An 18,398-nucleotide genomic window follows, 5' to 3' on the forward strand; every position below is an offset into this window, starting at 1 on the left:
CAGGAAATTGCCTGCTCTCCATTTCCCCTTCTGGATTTTGTGTCCTTAAAGCCTAAACTGGTTGGAAACATTTTGTGCTAAATGCCTCTGGAAACAAAAGAAGGTGGGGATGCTTTTAGATACAACAAAAGCAAAGAGGAAGTTCCTTTAATAGCAATAAGGGGTGGGGGAAGATACTGATAGAGAAGGGAGCTCTCTTGCCAATGCCCCAGAGCAGAGGGGCTTTGTGTCTCCCTGCCTTGCCAAAGACCCCCTGTTCCCAATAAGGTCTGATGCAACACAACATCCATTCTTTTTCTTTTTTAAGATATTTATGTGTCTACACCGGGTCTTAGTTGTGAAATGCAGGATCTTAGTTGAGGCATACAAACTCTTAGTTAAGGCATGTGGGATCTAGCTCCCTGACAAGGGATTGAACCTGGGCCACCTGCATCACAAACTCAGAAGCTTAGCCACTGGACCAAGCAAGTCCCATAACACCCATTCTTAAGGACCATGTGGATTTGGTTAGTGAATTGGTTCTCTGAATTGGAGCTCCTCCCCTCATTCTCTCAACTTTCTTACCATTTGGGGGTCCTTGTTCTGCTCTTGGTTAGGGTAAAGGCAGCTGCAAGCGTGGCTAAGCATCCTGCCTGCCCAAGTGCTGTTTCTCGCACAGTGAACTTGGGGGCCAGAAATCCATCCACACGACACATCTATGTGTCCTAGTGGAGCAGTACAGTGGACAGAGCTTTGGAGTCAGACATACCCAGGGTTGAGTCTTGGGGCTCACTTATTTTCTATTTATATTGGAGCACAACTAATTGTTACTTTCAATAAATTTCTTAATGGGAACTTAGCTTTCTCCTGGAGAAACTAAGAACAGTGTTATCTACTCTGGTGTCACAGAGGTGTATGCCCCCATTCCCCTGGAGTGAGGGCCTGCTGTGATGAGAGCAGTCAGCAGATAGCCTGGCGTTGTTGTGCCATTAGGATCCATCAGGTACTCAAGCCCGTGCTTTCCCTGGGCTGCTCCTAGACACTGCCTGAGTATGGGCACTAGAGCCAGAACATTTCTGCCCAAAATGAGGATCCGCTGCTGCTGCTGCTGCCAAGTCGCTTCAGTCGTGTCCGACTCTGTGCGACCCCAGAGACAGCAGCCCACCAGGCTCCCCCGTCCCTGGGATTCTCCAGGCAAGAACACTGGAGTGGGTTGCCATTTCCTTCTCTAATGCATGAAAGTGAAAAGTGCAAAGTGAAGTCGCTTATTTGTATCTGACTCTTAGCGATCCCCTGGACTGCAGCCTACCAGGCTCCTCCGCCCATGGGATTTTCCAGGCAAGAGTACTGGAGTGGGGTGCCATTGCCTTCTCTGGAGGATCCTCTAGTACTCTGGGAATCCCCAGCTCCTAGGGGGTGACTTTCTCAAAACTCCATCACAGTCTGAGATTCTCCCTCCCCACTTTTTCCTTCCTCCTTTCCTTTCACTGAGTCAGAACTGCATCAGATCTGGAGGCTCTCCTTCCAGCTCTGCTTCTGTTCCCCACCCCCCAACTTTTTTTTCCTCATAGACATTTGTTGCTGTTGTTCAGTTGCTCATTCATGTCCAAATCTTTGCAACTGCATGGATTGCAGCACACCAGGCTTCCCTGTCCTTCACTATCTCTCTGAGTTTGTTCAAACTCATGTCCATTGATTTGGTGAGCCTATCTCATCCTCTGTTCCTCCCTTCTCCTCCAGCTCTCAATCTTTCCCAGCATCAGGGTCTTTTCCAGTGAGTTGGCTCTTCACATCAGGTGGCCAAAGTATTGGAGTTTCCGCTTCAGCATCAGACCCAATGAACATTCACGACTGACTTCCTTTAGGATTGACTGGCTTGATCTCCTTGCAGTCCAAGGGACTCTCAAGAGCCTTCTCCAGAACCACAATTCAAAAGCATCAGTTCTTTGGCGCTCAGCCTTCTTTATGGTCCAGCTCTCACATCTGTACCTGACTACTGGAAAAACCATAGCTTTGACTATATGGACCTTTGTGGTTCATAGCGAAAGTGATGTCTCTGCTTTTTAATACACTGTCTAGGTTCATCATAGCTTTCCTTCCAAAGAGCATCTTTGTCAGGAAGCAACAGTTAGAACTGGACAGGGAACAACAGACTGGTTCCAAAGAGGAAGCACAAGCTGGAATCAAGATTGCCAGAAGAAATATCAATAACCTCAGATATGCAGATGACACCACCCTTATGGCAGAAAGTGAAGAGGAACTAAAGAGCCTCTTGATGAAAGTAAAAGAGGAGAGTGGAAAAAGTTGGCTTAAGGCTCAACATTCAGAAAACTAAGATCATGGCATCTGGTCCCATCACTTCATGGCAAATAGATGGGGAAACAGTGGAAACAGTGGCTGACTTTATTTTGGGGGGCTCCAAAATCACTGCAGATGGTGACTGCAGCCATGAAATAAAAAGACGCTTACTCCTTGGAAGGAAAGTTATGACCAACCTAGATAGCATATTAAAAAGCAGAGACATTACTTTGTCAACAAAGGTCCATCTAGTTAAGACTATGATTTTTCCAGCACTCATGTATGGATGTGAGAGTTGGACTATAAAGAAAGCTGAGCACCAAAGAACTGATGCTTTTGAACTGTGGTGTTGGAGAAGACTCTTGAGAGTCCCTTGAACTGCAAGGAGATCCAACCTACCCATCCTAAAGGAAATCAGTCCTGAATATTCATTGGAATGATTGATTTTGAAGCTGAAACTCCAATACTTTGGCCACCTGATGTGAAGAGCTGACTCATTTGAAAAGACCCTGATGCTGGGAAAGACTGAGGGCAGGAGGAGAAGGGGACAATAGAGGATGAGATGGTTGAATGGCATCACCGACTCAATGGAGATGGGTTTGGGTGGACTTCGGGAGTTGGTGATGGACTGGGAGGCCTGATGTGCTGTGGTTCATGGGGTTGCAAAGAGTCGGGCAAGACAGAGCGACTGAACTAAACTGAACTGAACTGTCTGCAATGGCTTTATAGCCCAAGAAGATAAAATCTGCCACTGTTTCTACTTTTTTCTTTTCTATTTGTCATGAAGTGATGGACCAGATGCCATGATTTTAGTTTTTTGAATGTTGACTTTTAAGCCAGGTTTTTCACTCTTATAGGCATTTTCCCTAATAAATCTGGACTTTGAATTCACTTAAGTGTCTGCTTCTCAGAAAACCCAACTGATATAACTACCTGTAGAAAATTGTTCTAAAATTTTAAAACAATAGCATAGTTCCTGTCTTTTGGTAGCTGCTCAGTTAAAGGTTAGCTTCCTCCAAGTGGGATGCATTACAGGGTCAGGGACTGAGTAATACACTTCTATATCTGCTCAGTACTTTAAGCATGGATTCCATGTGTGAGTGAACTTCAGTAGTCAGCAATGTGAAGTTAGACTTCTTAATATAGCATTCCAGACTCTGACCCATCAAAATCATCTGCAGGCAGGTAACCATGTTTGGGTGTGTGGACAGGTGGGTGGGATTGTGAGGGAAGGAAATTGGCTTGGGTGCCAGGAAGATCTAAATCTAATCTTAATTTGCTATGTACCTTAGGGAAATCACTTAACCTCTCTGTCTTCAGTTGACTCAACTATATGATGGGGATAATACTGCTTAATTTACTAATTGTGAGGGTTCGAGATAACCTAGGTAAGGCATCTAGCACAGTGTCTGGCCCATTGTAAGCGTCCAATGTGTTGCCTGTATATCCTGATTCTTACCCTGTAGTCTTATTGCCTCTACATCATTTCATTCATTCAGTATTTATTGTGGGTCTACTATGATAGGAACTTGAGACATAACAGTGAAACTGACAGGCACAGATCCTCACAGAGTCTGACAGGTTGGCACATTATAGTACAAAGTACATCCAGTAATTCTAACAGAAACATTCAGATGCTGCTTATTATGTGCCAGGTACTGTTCTAAGAGCTTTACTATACATGCACTCACTGAGCCTTTATATCAATCCAACCATATATCTGCTCAAGATGAGATAACTAGGGATGTGATAGATTTGGGTAGATTTGAACCCAGGCAGTCAGCTTCAGAGTCTATATTTTTAATAGCTACACTGTTGCTTCTCTAAACATCTGAATTAGACTTTATGACTCCACAGATCATGAACGATCCTTACACAAGTATATAACAAAACCTAGTGAATTAAATCAGTAGACAAACAGTTATTTCCTTTAGAGAAACACAGGCACAGAAACAGGACGTGAGCTGAGCAGGTGTAGACACTGGTGACCCACATGACACAGTTGCCATCCCCCAGCCCCCCACCTCCTCACTGTTTGCTCGGCTTTGAACTCAGCAGCTGTTCTCTGGCAGTGGCATTAGAAGCAAAATTGTTATAATACAGGTTTTCACCTTACTTAGCCTTGACCTTTTCATCTGCAGTAACCACAGGGCTCTTCTAGTTCTAATAAATTCTCAGTTTTCGGTGTCATAATCTTTTATGCCTATCAGAACTTTCTGGCAGAAAAGTTAAAGTCAAATCGGTGTGTTTTATTTGTTGTTTTCTTTTCATAAAAGCATCCACAGGACTGCATTAAGTAGTTTGCTGAGTGTCTGCAAGGCAATCAAGGTGGCAGTAAGGATATTGGACCCTGGACAGTAAGTTCATTTCTTATTACGTGGCAGACATAACCGAGCTTTGGATGCTTGGGTAGCCAAAGTGACAGCAGCAGTTTGTTCCAAGAAATCCTTTAGGTTTATGACAACATACCATTATCATGACCATTCTAGAATAAAAATGACAATGCCAATATGATAAAAACCCACCAGCCTCTTCTAACTAGTCAACAATGATTAAGACCAAAAAAAATGATTGTACTTACAGGGGGGCACTGTGCAAGTTTATCAGCTGCTACCAGTTGAACATTTAAGTGTTTACTTTGAGACTTTCCTCTAGATTTAATCAACCGCTGTAAAACCTGTTAGAAGAAGACATGAATCTGAGATACTATCAGTGAGTTGAAAGAAAACCACATAAATCAAGACATCTTTTTCAGAGTCTGTTTAACCCTGAGTATTTAATAGGGAGGAAACACAAAATGACAAGTTTTATATACATATAAACTCTGTAATGACATCATTCAGTTACATTGGGTTTCAGTTATAGTGGATTTGATATGTCCATCTTACTCTTGCTACATGTGAGGTCTTGGTGGGTTCCTAAGTCCCCTTCCTAGATTTTATCCAGAGATCTCAAAAAGAGCCCTGCAAAAGTGGAGGCACTGATCTATACCAGATCATTTATGTCCAAATTCAGTTGAGTAGCATTTTGGTTCACTATCTTGATGTCTGATCAATATCACAGTCACTTATATATTTGGCTCTTTATGTCATTGATAATTATTAAGGCATTCCAGTCTAATCTGACATTAACAGGACAATTTCATCTTCGAAATCTAGGCAAAACATTTGCACTGGTATATTGCTACATATAAACCAGTGATATATATACCTATGTCTTTGGGGCACTGCTGTAATTGCATTTTTCTATATACTCCTCTTTCCCTTAATTATTTTTTTGCTGAAATAGGATGCTTCCTCGCAAACAGTACTGATCTATGAGGCTCTATGATACCACAGCACACATATCGACAAGGGGACCCTTTCCTGCACTTGTGGACTCCCTGGCGACTGGGGCCAGAAGGTTGAACTCTATTCCGCTGCAGGGAAGGGTGCTTGAATCCCCTTCAGTTCTGAGTCAGCGACTCGAAGTGGTCAAAGTCATTTCACTCCATTCTAATGATTGCCCAGAAGTCCTGGCTTGGTCGGGACTCCAAGCTCACCCTGCACAGAACCAGTGCCTGGAGAGATGGAAGGGTGAGGAAGTCAGGAGGGTTGGGAAGGGTACATGCTTTCTCTAGGAGAGGAGACTACTGGTCTGGTTCGAAGCTGAATATGCATTTAAGCAAGAAAATGAACTCTTGGAGCCACTGGAAAGAAACTGATTGTTAAGGTAGTAGCTCCCAAGGGTATCTATTTCATATTCACTTTTTAGAACATCATCACGTTTTTAAAATTAAAAAACATCCAAGTCAAAGGGACCAATTTAAAAATAAATAAATAAATGGATATATAAAAGTTCGTAAGGGAAAAAAGGGACTGATTTGAGGCTGTCTCACTTTTATTTTTATCTCCCCTATTGGCATAAAGATACATGGCAGATACTCCACTGTGCTTCATCACAGAATAATTATATTCCTTGAAGGATTCTCCACGCAGAATACTGGAGTGGCTAGCCTTTCCCTTCTCTAGGCTAGCATTTCCCTTCTCCAGGGGATCTTCCCAACCCAGGGATCAAACCCAGGTCTCCTGCATTGCAGGCAGACTCTTTACCACCTGAGCCACAGGGGAAGCCCAAGAACACTGGAGTGGGTAGCCTATCCCTTCTCCAGCAGATCTTCCCGACAACCAAACCGGGGTCTCCTGCATTGCAGGCGGATTCTTTACCAGCTGAGCTATCAGGGAAGCCCTGAAGAACCCAACCTAAGCATAAATGCATGGATCTATAAAGTTTCCACGAGAGATGTTATACAGTGATGTTTGGCTTTACATTTATGGTAAATATATGTGTACTTCTTGAACTATTTTCTCTCTCAACTGGGGAGATAATATAGGTGATATAAGAATCAATTTTACCTAAGAGATTTACCAAGATAGCACCTAAAATCTCTGAAAAGCCAGACTTAACTTTTTGTCATCTTTCCTGTTTTTTGTTTTTTGATTTTTCTTTTTGCTTTTTATTATATTCTTGCATAACTGCCTGGTTTGGGAACCACACAGACAGTGAGTTTCTTGAAGGAATAAATTATTCTTTATTTGCTATCTCAAAACTTCAAGAACCTGTACAGAGCAGGTGAATCAAAAACAGTATTCATTAAAAGGGTCTTAAAAAGACATTTTCCTTGCCACAGACAAAAATGCACAGAGCGAAGAGTGTTTCAAAAGAAACTGACCTTCTAAATCTTAAGACAGAAATGAGCTAATTACCTTTGGAGATGAGACTTTTACATGAACAATAATTGGTGCTAAGGAGGTCTTTATAAGTTGTGCTGGGTGATTGATGGTGTCTGCATCAAGAACAACCAGTTGCAAAGATCTTGCCAACTCAAAGATTCTTTCAATTTCACTTTGTACTTCCGCTAAAAGGAGAAATAACAAATAACAGGTCACGTATTTTTTATTAATTAGTTCCTATATTTAAAAAATAGTACCTGTTTCAGATCTGTTAGCCTAAATTGCAAAACAGAATATTTTGAATTTTCGTAGTTCTGTCTAACTTAAGATCTTTTCCAAAGAGAGATGGGTTTTGAATTTTACCCAAAACTAAACAGTTGGTGGAAAAAACTGAGATGGTGCACTGGATTTGCTTCTTACACTCACTCTAATATTTAGCTATTTACATAGCTATGTTGTTTGATTGTGATTTTGTTCTAAAGAACTTTACTTTTAGCTCTAGAAGCTGAAACCACATTTTAGGAAGCCACCAAAATGCAGGTGCAGAGCAACATCACATGGAAAACAAACTGCACTGAAATATGTCTACCAATCAACAGTTTACAGGTTAATATTTTATGGATATGTTTTTATAAAGTCTTGCAGCTCATCTGTTCTGACTGATATGCACATTTTTGTATCTTTGTTAAATGTTCTGGACCTACTCTTACAATTAGCATATTGCTAAGTCTTCACTAAGTGCTAGGGCCAGTGGACTTATTCTATGGCATAATTATCTTCAGTATTAAAAAATACAACTTAATGCCAATTAAAGTGTCACAATGCATTTCGATGCAAAACTACTGGGCCAGGTGTAATAGCCAACTGACCTGAATTTGTTCATGAATCTGGTCAAATGAAAGATCTAGTTATTTTCAATGTTCAAAGCAATCTGGCTGTAGTTTAAGTAAAAATTAAGCAGATTATCTGCAAAACATAACATGGATTTCTGAAATATAAAAGCTTTTTGTAATATATCTTCTTATAAATCACTTGATTTATTGATCATGTCCAAAATCTGAATTAGTCTATTTAATTTTCAGAGAGATGATCTCATTTTGCTTTTTGGTTTCTTTTGGCTACAGGTATGACCTTCCTATATTGTAATCTTGTCTAAATTACACAGAGTAGACAAAGGCATCTAATTTAAATTATTTCAAAGATGGACTAGGAAAAAGTTGATGTCATTCTAAATATCCTCATTGAAAAGGGTATGTGCCAGAATCTCATGATTTGTTTTACTTATTCAGAATAAACACAAATTTACGTCAACCACCAAAAAGACCTTCTTTTTAACTGAATAGACTGACAGGGTATGTGGGATCATGAATGCTCAAGTCTGTCATGTAACTATTTTCTAGGGTTCCACATAATAGCATAAAATTCTTATACAATTCTTATTTCCCACAAAATCACTGATGTTTAATGCATGATCTGTATTAGAAGTATGAATTTAAAGAGTCACCAGGACCCAGTAGAAGCTGTTCAGTTCAACTTCTGACTCACAACATGCTCTCGGATTTCCTTCCTGTAATGGGTTGAATTGCATCCCCCTGAGATTTCTATGTTGAAGTCATAACCGCTGGTACCTCAGAATGTAACCTCATTTTTGAGATAGGGTCTTAATAGAGATCATCAAGTTAAAATGAGGTCATTAGGGTGAGTGTTACTCCAGTACAACTGGTGTCTTTATAAAAATGGGAAATTTGGAGACAGGCACACACAGAGGAGAACCCATGTGAAGACGGATGCAGAGACTGGAGAGATGCTTCTATAAGAGAGGAATGCTGGAGATTGCCAGAAAAACCCCAAGAAACTAGCAGAGAGGCATGGAAGACAGTCTTCCTCACATTCCTCAAAAGGAAGCAATCTTGTGGATACCTTGATCTTAGATTTCTAGCCTCCAGAATTCTAAGGCAATAAATTTCCATTAAAAAAAAAAGTCAACATATCATATTATCCAATGCCAATGGCCGGAAAGATTTCACGTTACTTTGAATGCTGACTAGCTTTCAATATAGCAATGTAAAGAATCTGGACAATTTGGCTTATTTGCAAAATTCTGAAATACAGTCTACATTTATTAGCAACGACAACCTACTTGTCCCTTTTTTCCCTCATATGTCAGAAACAGAAAGATTTTTTCCCAGTGGAAAAGTTTGGAAAATAAAGTCTGTTTTTATTGTAGTAAGTTTTAGCTGTTGGGGTGTGGGTTTTTTTGTTTGTTTGTTTTTCCATTAAACTGTCACCGTTGAATGTAACTCCTGGCCAGAACTGTACTAAAACAAGGTTATACTGCTTTAAGCTTCAAATTTTAATACAATGTTTTCTGATGTAGCAAAAAAGGCAGTGAGGCAAAGTAGATTGCCCTGGAGCAAAGAACCCTTGAGGCACTCGGAGTCTCTGTGTAAATAATTCAGAGATACTTGGGCCTCATTTACTTTGCACCAGCAATGAGGTAAGTGCAATGTTTCGGGAGATTTTCTTGACCTCATCCTTGATGTTCAGCTTGCAGGGTCTTAGTTCCCTGACCAGGGATTGAACCTAGGCCCTGGAAATGAAAGTGCTGAGGGCAGGCACACCTACTGCTTAACCTAACACAAAGCTTGGGCCATGGGTGTCAACAGAGAGGTGTTGGGGCAGAGCAGGCCAGGAGGCTGCAGAGGTCCACTCTATATACTGGAGTGGGTCTAATACTTGAATAATATGTATAAGGAATACAATAACTAAATTATACATGTGAGAAAGAAAGTTATTATCTACATAGCCCCTTTTCACCCACACCGCAGGGCTTGTGGGATCTTAGTCTTCTGACCAGGGATTGAACTCAGGCCCTCTGAAATGGAATCATAGAGTCCTAACCACTGGACTGCCAAGGAATCCGCTCATATCCTTCTTTTTTTGTTGTTTTAAAGAAAAACTTTAACCAAACCCAACAATATCTTGACTACCATGCTGATTCCAGTCAAAGCCTTGTAATAATATTATTCCAGACAAATGAACTCTGGTAAGTCATGGACTAGGATCCTGGGAAACCTGAGAGAACACTTCTCTAATAACTCGGCTACAGCTGGTCTGGACTCAGCTCTCATAGCAACCCTGTCACCTGTGATCTTTCTCTCATATCTAAATGCTTAAGCTATGTCAATGGCTCTTTGTGGCCCCAAATGACATTTTCCAAGGGGAGTACCTTGGAACACTAATCTCAAGATAACAAACACAAAGAAGGGGATTTTCTACTAGGGAAATATCACATTTATAATAGCTTCTTTTGGAATTTCAAACATGCATTACCTTCTTTATCTTCATGTCTCTAAGAAGTCTTGCGGCGAAGAAACCTGACAACTATTTAATCCATAAATTTCATGGATGACCGTGAAAAACATACTATTTGTACCTTTTAAAAAATCAACATTTTGGGACTTCCCTTGTGGTCCAGTGGTCAAGAGTCTGAGCTTCCAATGCAGGGAACATGGCTTTGATCCCTGATGGGGGAACTAGGATCCCACATGCCATGTGGTAAGGCCAGAAAAATAAAATCAACATTCTGTGGGATCTATTTTGGAGGTCTCCTTAGCAAAGCATACTAGAGCCCTAATATACTGGCCTAAACCTATTTTTACAGTCTCTTCTGTTGCTCTCAATTCATGCCCTCCACTTCCTTTTTCTAAGCATGATCTGCAAGAAAAACCACTTATTTCTCAACCACATATTGTTTCTATGTCAATGCTTTTGTACATTCTTGACTGCCTTAAGAATCAGCTCAAAAAAAAAAAAAAAAAAAACTGTAAAGTCTTCTCAGATACCTCTTACTCCCTATGTTTTTCTCTTTACACTTTTAGTACCTTGCTCATAATTCCATTATTACACAGCATTTTAACCATCACTTCCTTTTTTCTGTTTTCTTATCATGGGTAAGATAGTTTGTCTTAGTCCCATTTGTACTTCCTAAGTCTGGTGTAATGCATGGCAGTAAAAAGTGTTCAATAAATATTTAATGAAAGAATCTACAAATATGCATTAACAAGCAGACAAAAGGGCATAAGTGGCTCACAGAGTGGTTATTAAAAGATGTTGCCCTTAAATTAACTCCAGTGATTGTGGCTATAAGACTTTACAGAGTGAAAAGGAAAACCAATGAACTGATATCTACCTTGTTTCTTTCTCACTGTTTACACTAATCCCCCTCCACCCACTCCACTGGCTCTGACAATAGGTGACTATATAGATTATACGGGATGACTTCAAAGGGAAGGAATGGTTAAAAGTCAAAGGCACTTTGAGGAGTGAAAAGGAGGGTGGAAGATAGGAGAACAGATGCTTATTTGAGAAATCTTCAATCTAACTCAGCATCCTTGCCATTCATGATATATTACTTTAGTTAGTAATCTGATTCATCATCACCAACTCTGCGTTCATCGTCCCTGAAGGTCAAAATACTGTGCCTTTAAGAGTGTTTCACTCTATAATGTTGAAGGCTCTAAACAGAGAACTAAAGAAGGAACCCCTGATGATTGGGATCCTGTTCCCACAGACACTGACAACTGTCCCATTTGGTATGTTCAGCATTCTTTCACAAAGCAGACCAGAATGTAAATGCAAAAGAGACTTATGGGTGGACTGCACCACTCTGGGCCATCACAGAAACCACAAACAGGCTTTTGAGATGAGTATTGTGCTTCTCGGGCAGCCTGGACCCACTTCTGTGGTTGGTGAATCCATCCCCAACAGCCCTGCTCCTGTATGGCTTGATGGAGCTAACCACATATATTAGTGTTTTTGCTTCTCCATCATGGTGACTTTCATGATGCTTTCTGACTGGTGTACCAGGAAAGACAAGTTTAAACTCCTTACATACTGTTAATGATAGTTGCTACATCCAGTTAAGGATGTGACTGTTCTGGGTACCAGCTGGCAGCAGAAACCACACTGAGAACACCATTATCGAGCTTTCTTCCAAGGATCTGAGAAAGGTGGACATCTCATTTGCTTTCAAGTCAGCTGTGACTCAGGTATGACAGATGTCATTAGCCTCATTGAGAAGCTTGGGTAAAGCAGGGATGGGTGGCTTCGTGTGCTGAGATGGTAATAGATGAAGACAGCCTCTTGAGGATTCTTCCCACCAGACTACTAATTAGCTAACTGACTGGAGCTGAGACAGAGAAGGATCAGCTGCACGACTCTGCTCTCTGCTTTTGTACGACTGGCCTTCTCGTCAGTTAATCAGTGCTTCTCCTTTCAGAATGGGGAGCAGGGACTTCCCTGGTGGTCCACTGGTTAAGATTCCACCTGCCAATGCAGGTTACTCAGGTTTGATCCCTGGTCCAGGAAGATCCCACATGCTTCTGAGAAACAAAGCCGGTGTATTCTAAAGCCAGTGCACCATAACTACTGAAGCCTGCCCACCTAGAGCCTGTGCTCTGCAACAAGGGAAGCCGCCACAATGAGAAGCCCGAGGACCACAACGAAGAGTGGCCCCTGCTCACCACAACTAGAGAAAGCCCACAAACAGCAGCAAAGACCCAGAGCAGCCATACATAAATGAATAAAGGGAAAAAAAAAATAAAGAATGGCATCAGAGCAAACTGGAAAAGCATTCACAAATGCAACACGTGTCACCCCAGTCTGAAAGCGCAGCTTGGAGAAGTAGCACATTTGAACATCTTACCTAAGCTGGACCGAGTGTTCGAACGTTCAATTATTGCTCTCTTGCTGGGATTATTTAGCACAGACCTCTTAGCAAGAGAAATGTCAGCTGTCACTCTTGTTATTGATATCCTATGAATAGGAACACAGAAGAGAACAAACCAGTAAAAATGTGGTGGGGCTCTCCAAGCGATTTATAACCACAGTACTTAATAACCACTTTACATACTATAGTGCAACCACAGGATAATAAAACATTGGCCACAAGTATTTTAAATAGGCTTTGGCTAGCATTAAAACACAAGCAGAGCAGAATGGAGGAAGGTTTTTGGCTATTCAACAACAAAAAAACTCCGGGAAGAATGCAAACTCTTCCTCCACTATTGTCTGTCTTGCCGAATTCTCCTTAAGTACACACCATACCAAGAGGGAATCAAAACATATAAATAAACCATGTTCTTTCTAGCAAGCAGCAATACAATTTCCCCACAATTCATAGCTGATTTTCTCTTGAACAAGACCTTCAGGAACTGCACAGTGCCTCAGTGCTGCTGGTCAAAGAGGAAAATCCTCTTCATTTTAATCATCAAAGACAATCAACCAGTTGGTAGCTGTGTTGCATTCCTGGTGCTCAACAGTTAACTCATGACACATGAAGCATTTTGCCACAGGCCCGAAGGAATGCTTCATTTCTAAGAATATGAAAAATATGGTTTCTTTTCTACAGGCACAAGATTCCTTAGCATGTTTGCATATTACTTTGAATGCATATGGTGGACAGAAATAAGGCACTATTGCTGAGGGCAATGTGAGGATTGTGCCAGGATTTTAAGTTAGAAAGTATCCTGCAGTCATGCAAGACAAGAATAAAGCAGAGACATTGCCAATGAATGGAGACAGAAGTCTATCTTGTCTATGTATATATGATCTAGCAAATGAGAATCTCTGGAACTTACAACTTTCAAGTTCTTTATTTTAGGCTGGGTTTGCTCAACTTCAAATTATGATCTATCTGCAGAATGCAAAGAATGCCTCTCTAAGCCAGCTACTGCCATCGTGGGCCCTTCCTCACGCTTATCTTCAGAGCTTAGAGGATTCCAGAAAACAGACAAGGCCCCTTCCTTTTTATACTCACGCACTCTTTTTCCCCAACTTTCAAGCTCCTCTAGAGGGTGGAGCAAGAAGGGGGTAGAGTTATCCACAATTGAGTCCTAGGTTATCTCGCACCTATTTAGGGATACTGTCAGCCCTCTCAGGAGACTCCTCACTTGACTTCAGGGACCTGAATCCTTGGGGAGAATTTAAGACAGTCCTCTTTGGTCAGAAATTATTTCTTTAGAGCAACAGGCTGTGCAGAAAAAGTTCTGGTGCCATTTTAAAGCAAAGTACTCTTTGTTGGTTGTGTTGGATATATAAGCTGCAGATGGTGAGGAAGTTTAAAGCATTTTAATTCCTTAGAATTTTTCAGGCCCTAATAAATTATTTGAGCCATCTTCAGACTGTCTTCTGTGGAAACCAAGAATTTTGTGAACTATCTCAGGTCACTGAGAACATCAAATGGGGGCCGAGTTGGCCAGCAGGGGCCCATCTTTCCCATGCTTAATACCAAATAAACGCCTCTGCATTTCTGTTGGGGCCTTACCTATATTGCAAAATACTGGTCTGTACAACTTCTTCATTTTATCAAGAATAAAAGTGAGACATGGGGAGGAAGTTCCACATGGATCCCTAGCGTCTAAGAAGGTCTAAAGCACAGGCTCCCAAGCTCTAGGCCAGCACTTAGTCACCAGACTCATAATTCTCTTACAGTTTCAGCTTCCTTCTCCAGCAACCCCGAATCTCCAGATACCAGCCAAACCATCAAGAGCATATCTGGGCCACACAGAATGATGGCCACTTTTTAAGTCAGGTTAAAGTCCGTGGAGCCCATATCTGAGTCTCTATTACTCAGCTGGCTGCTGCATTTGAGGCATGAAATCTAATAGTCAGTTGTGGTCAGAGCTCATTTTACCTACAGAATAGGATTTGCTTGTTTATTTTTGTGTTTCTGTGTCTTTGTTTGCAGTTTTAAGAATGGAGTTGCTGATTAGAAAAATACAATCAAGTTTTAGAGCATTTCAAACATATGACTGGAGACAAGTAGCTTGGTGTAGGGGCAGAATTCAGCCTTTTAGAATATTCACTTTTAGAGGATAGAGGATCCAAAGATTCTATTCTGCTTAGATGAGAATCAAATCTTCTAGTTTTATACTAGCCAAGTAGTGACCCTGGTTCTTAAAAGTTGGAGGGATTATCAGCAGACGGGCACTCTTATTTTTTCTGGGTTTTAATACACTTTTACAAAGCCATTTTCAAATATATATAAAGTTTTTACCAAGAGGCAGAATAATAACACACAAACAAAAAAACAGGAAATGAAAACTGCTTCATGTGTTCTGAAAACAAAAACGGTGTGGACAATAAAAGATTCTTTTTCTTCTTTTATTGGTCAATAAAATACCAGCTAATTTGTTGTTGGTGGTTGCTAAATTGTATCTGACTCTTTGTGATGCCATGGACTGCAGCACACCTGGCTTCCCTGTCCTTCACTAATTTGTTAATGTGTTATTTCTTAATAAAAATACATATGTAGAAAAGAGTTTAGAAGACAGACACAGCTCCAGAAACCCTCCAATAAGACAAAGTAGGAGTTTCCATTTTCTATGTAAAGATGCTTACTATTATCAAAATCAGACACCAAATCCAAACTTTTTGTTGTTTAAAAGGCTCCCCAGTAAAGTAATTACATTCATTATTAAATGCTACCTAGTTTACATACTTTTTTTTTTTTACTTAAACTAATACTCTTTCTACTTCTTTTCTTGATATACCTTCATATCTTCTAGTGACTTAATACTTCCATGTACCTTTGACATACATCTCTAAAAAGTTCCCTTGGATACTTCTCTGTGACACAGTGTCAGTAATTACTAGTGAAGGATAAAGGATGTTCAGTTCCCCAGCAGACTGGATATATATAAATCTGGTAAATCTGAATCCTAGTTGTTACTCATTTCCGATTTGGAATCCTTCATAATTTCTGCACTCCATCGGTGCTATGAGTTTTCGTTTTCTGTGACTTATCTATGGAAAGACATTACTCTCAGGTGAGACACATTCATTCAAAAATAATTAGTATTTCCAGGTTGATAATGGAAATCTAAAGATCCTTTTATACTCTATCCTTACCACACCCAATATGCAATCCTGTTAGTATATTAGGTTTTTGTTTTTTTTTTTTTTTAACTCTTATTCTTCACAAAACAAAACATTCCAAAGGTCAGAGAGCACACTGTCAGGAGAGGGGAAGGAATGGAAGGCATACATGGACCTGGGGAGTCTCTCTGGATCTTCCTCTTGCTGGCTGCGTGACCATGGACAAATCATGCCATTTTTTTGAGCATCAGGATGATAATTAATAAAATGGTGATAGTAGCTCTGCCAGACCATCTCACAGGACAGTCACTAGGAACCAATGAGGCGATATCTAAAAGTGTTTTCTTGAATACTCACTCATAGTTATAGCATGAACTCTCCCATTGCCAGAGTCCATGAAACTTACACATACTTTGAGGGTGGGAGAATAAGGTCAGACATGTTACAATCAAAATCTGTTAATCTGAATATTCATATTTGGCGTGAGGGGCTCAATAAATTATCTCGAGTGCTTGAGTGTCCACAGATGAGTCTGTGTTTGAATGGCGAGTAGGAGGAGCTGCTAAGAGAGTGCTATTGGTTATGAAACAGAAGGCATTGTATTGTTCTTTTCCATTTGTCGCCTACGATTACAAGTTGTTCTCATTCTTCCATGTCTTGGCTGCTTTGTGATAGCATCAGCTGTTGCCATTTCCTTTCATAAATAAATACTACTTCTTTGATTCTCCCTCAATTATATTTTTAGCCTCCTTTCTTTAAATTCTTCCTAGAACCTTTTTTTTTTTAAGCATGCCTTGGCTAGTAGCTTCAGATCCTATTTGTATGTTCATTTAGGATTTGGGGCCATAATCATGTTGGTTAGTTACAAAGTGTCCTATAACTGCCATAGAGCTGATCTGATTCAGTTGTCAAAAAGCCTAAAGTTACAACTTTGTTGGGATTTGAAATGATTAGCATAGGTCAACACATTGCAATTGGTTTGACTGCTTGCTGTTCAGCCTGTGAATGGTAGATTCAACCAGCTGAACAAACCTCATCTGAAAGGATGATCCCTGATGAATGTTTGTGGTGTGAAATGAAGAGTGAAAAGCTCCATGCCATTGTGCATGTACCGTGCCCCTGCCAGGCTGGTGCACTGTACCAGTTCGTTAGACTCATTCACTTAGTTTATGACTTGTACGTAGGAACTATCAGGATATCCACTGTCAGGAGAAAGGAAGAAATGGAGCTGGATATTCACATGTTACAGGGGTTCCCTGAGGAAGTATCCAGTATTGTGCTTTTCATTCTTTCTTACATACATTCTAGTTAAGCCTTGAATTTATTAAGCAATGAATCCATTAAGCAATGAATGACAATAAAATTGTAAAATAAGCAGCTTTAAACTGATTCAGATCATTTCTAAGGTATCATAAAAGAATAAGTATATGATTCTGTAGGAGACACTATTGGTGTTTAATTCAATTTGTTGAATTATTTTTTAGCCAAGATCTGAAAAACAGTACTGAAGAAGAAAGACTTTTAGGCAGTTTCTTTTTCTCTTTTGGCTCTTTCTGAAAAAGAAATTATCCTATTTTGTCTAACCTACTGCATTCATAGCCAGTGAAACATGGAGGAGGTTTCCATTAGAACATATTGTTTATGCTGTATTGCTATGCAAAAGCCCGCTGTGTAATTGTTCTCTTGGCTGGTTTCAATTAAAGACTATTTGTTGTTTTTTCTCCTTTTATTAATTGGTGGAACACAATGCAGCAGATTGTCATGGCTCAAAATGTAAGGATATTCCCCACACAGCAGACATGTCAGAATCATAGTGAAACTACAAGCACATTTCTTTTTCCTAATCAAAGTTTCTGTATGCACCAGTGAATGCATTATTGTTTTTCTGCTGCAGTGGCCTCTGCTAATTTGAAAGCAAGCCCTCTCTCCTCCTCCCACCTTTATTATCTAGCTTTCTCAAACTCTGCCATACATCAGATCTCTCTAGGGCAGAGTCTCTCTCTAGCCATTTCTACTGCTGCTGCTGTATTCCTCCTCGCATCTCTACACCCTCTGCTGTGTGTGCCATCAGACACCTTGGATCACTTGGCATTGGAATTTTAGTTCTATTAAAATCATCTTCAATAGTGTATGCTTGATGAATCAGGTAACTCAAGCTGATAAATCTCTGCTGTTACAATTAAATGCACTTCTTCTCTCTAAGTCTGAAGATTGAGGAAGAACCTCAGATTCTTCATTCTTGAAGGCAGTAATTAAGTCAGTCACTTTCGCTTTGCTAAATTACAATAATTACTTCCTTCTTTTCCATAAGGTCCTACCTGGCAAACCTTTACTAACACTGCTGTTTATACGGATGTTATGTGGGGACCAAAACAAACAGAAACTTAGACTGCATGTGGGAGGCATTTGTTCAGCTCAAGAGCTCTTGTGGGGCCACAGGATGAAGCACTGCTCGGAACTTCCTTAAGTAAAGGCCCACAGGTTAAAGCCATGTGACTCTAAGCACAGCTGAAGGAAGCCTGCTTGACT

At 40.4% G+C, this 18,398-nt stretch overlaps 1 protein-coding gene across 1 annotated transcript in view; it reads right to left on the minus strand.

Moving 5' to 3' along the window:
- CACNB4 (calcium voltage-gated channel auxiliary subunit beta 4) overlaps positions 1-18,398 on the minus strand; it is a 145,053-nt gene that overhangs the window by 18,514 nt on the left and 108,141 nt on the right. Inside the window, exons 10-12 of the mRNA XM_040229074.1 lie at positions 12,697-12,806; positions 7,023-7,174; positions 4,859-4,954 (exon numbers count right to left, since the gene is read on the minus strand). Of these exons, the coding sequence (XP_040085008.1) occupies positions 4,859-4,954; positions 7,023-7,174; positions 12,697-12,806 (358 nt within the window). The remainder of the gene's footprint in view (positions 1-4,858; positions 4,955-7,022; positions 7,175-12,696; positions 12,807-18,398) is intronic.

Source organism: Oryx dammah, unplaced genomic scaffold (genome assembly GCF_014754425.2).
Source record: "Oryx dammah isolate SB20612 unplaced genomic scaffold, SCBI_Odam_1.1 HiC_scaffold_27, whole genome shotgun sequence".
Lineage (NCBI taxonomy): Eukaryota > Metazoa > Chordata > Mammalia > Artiodactyla > Bovidae > Oryx > Oryx dammah.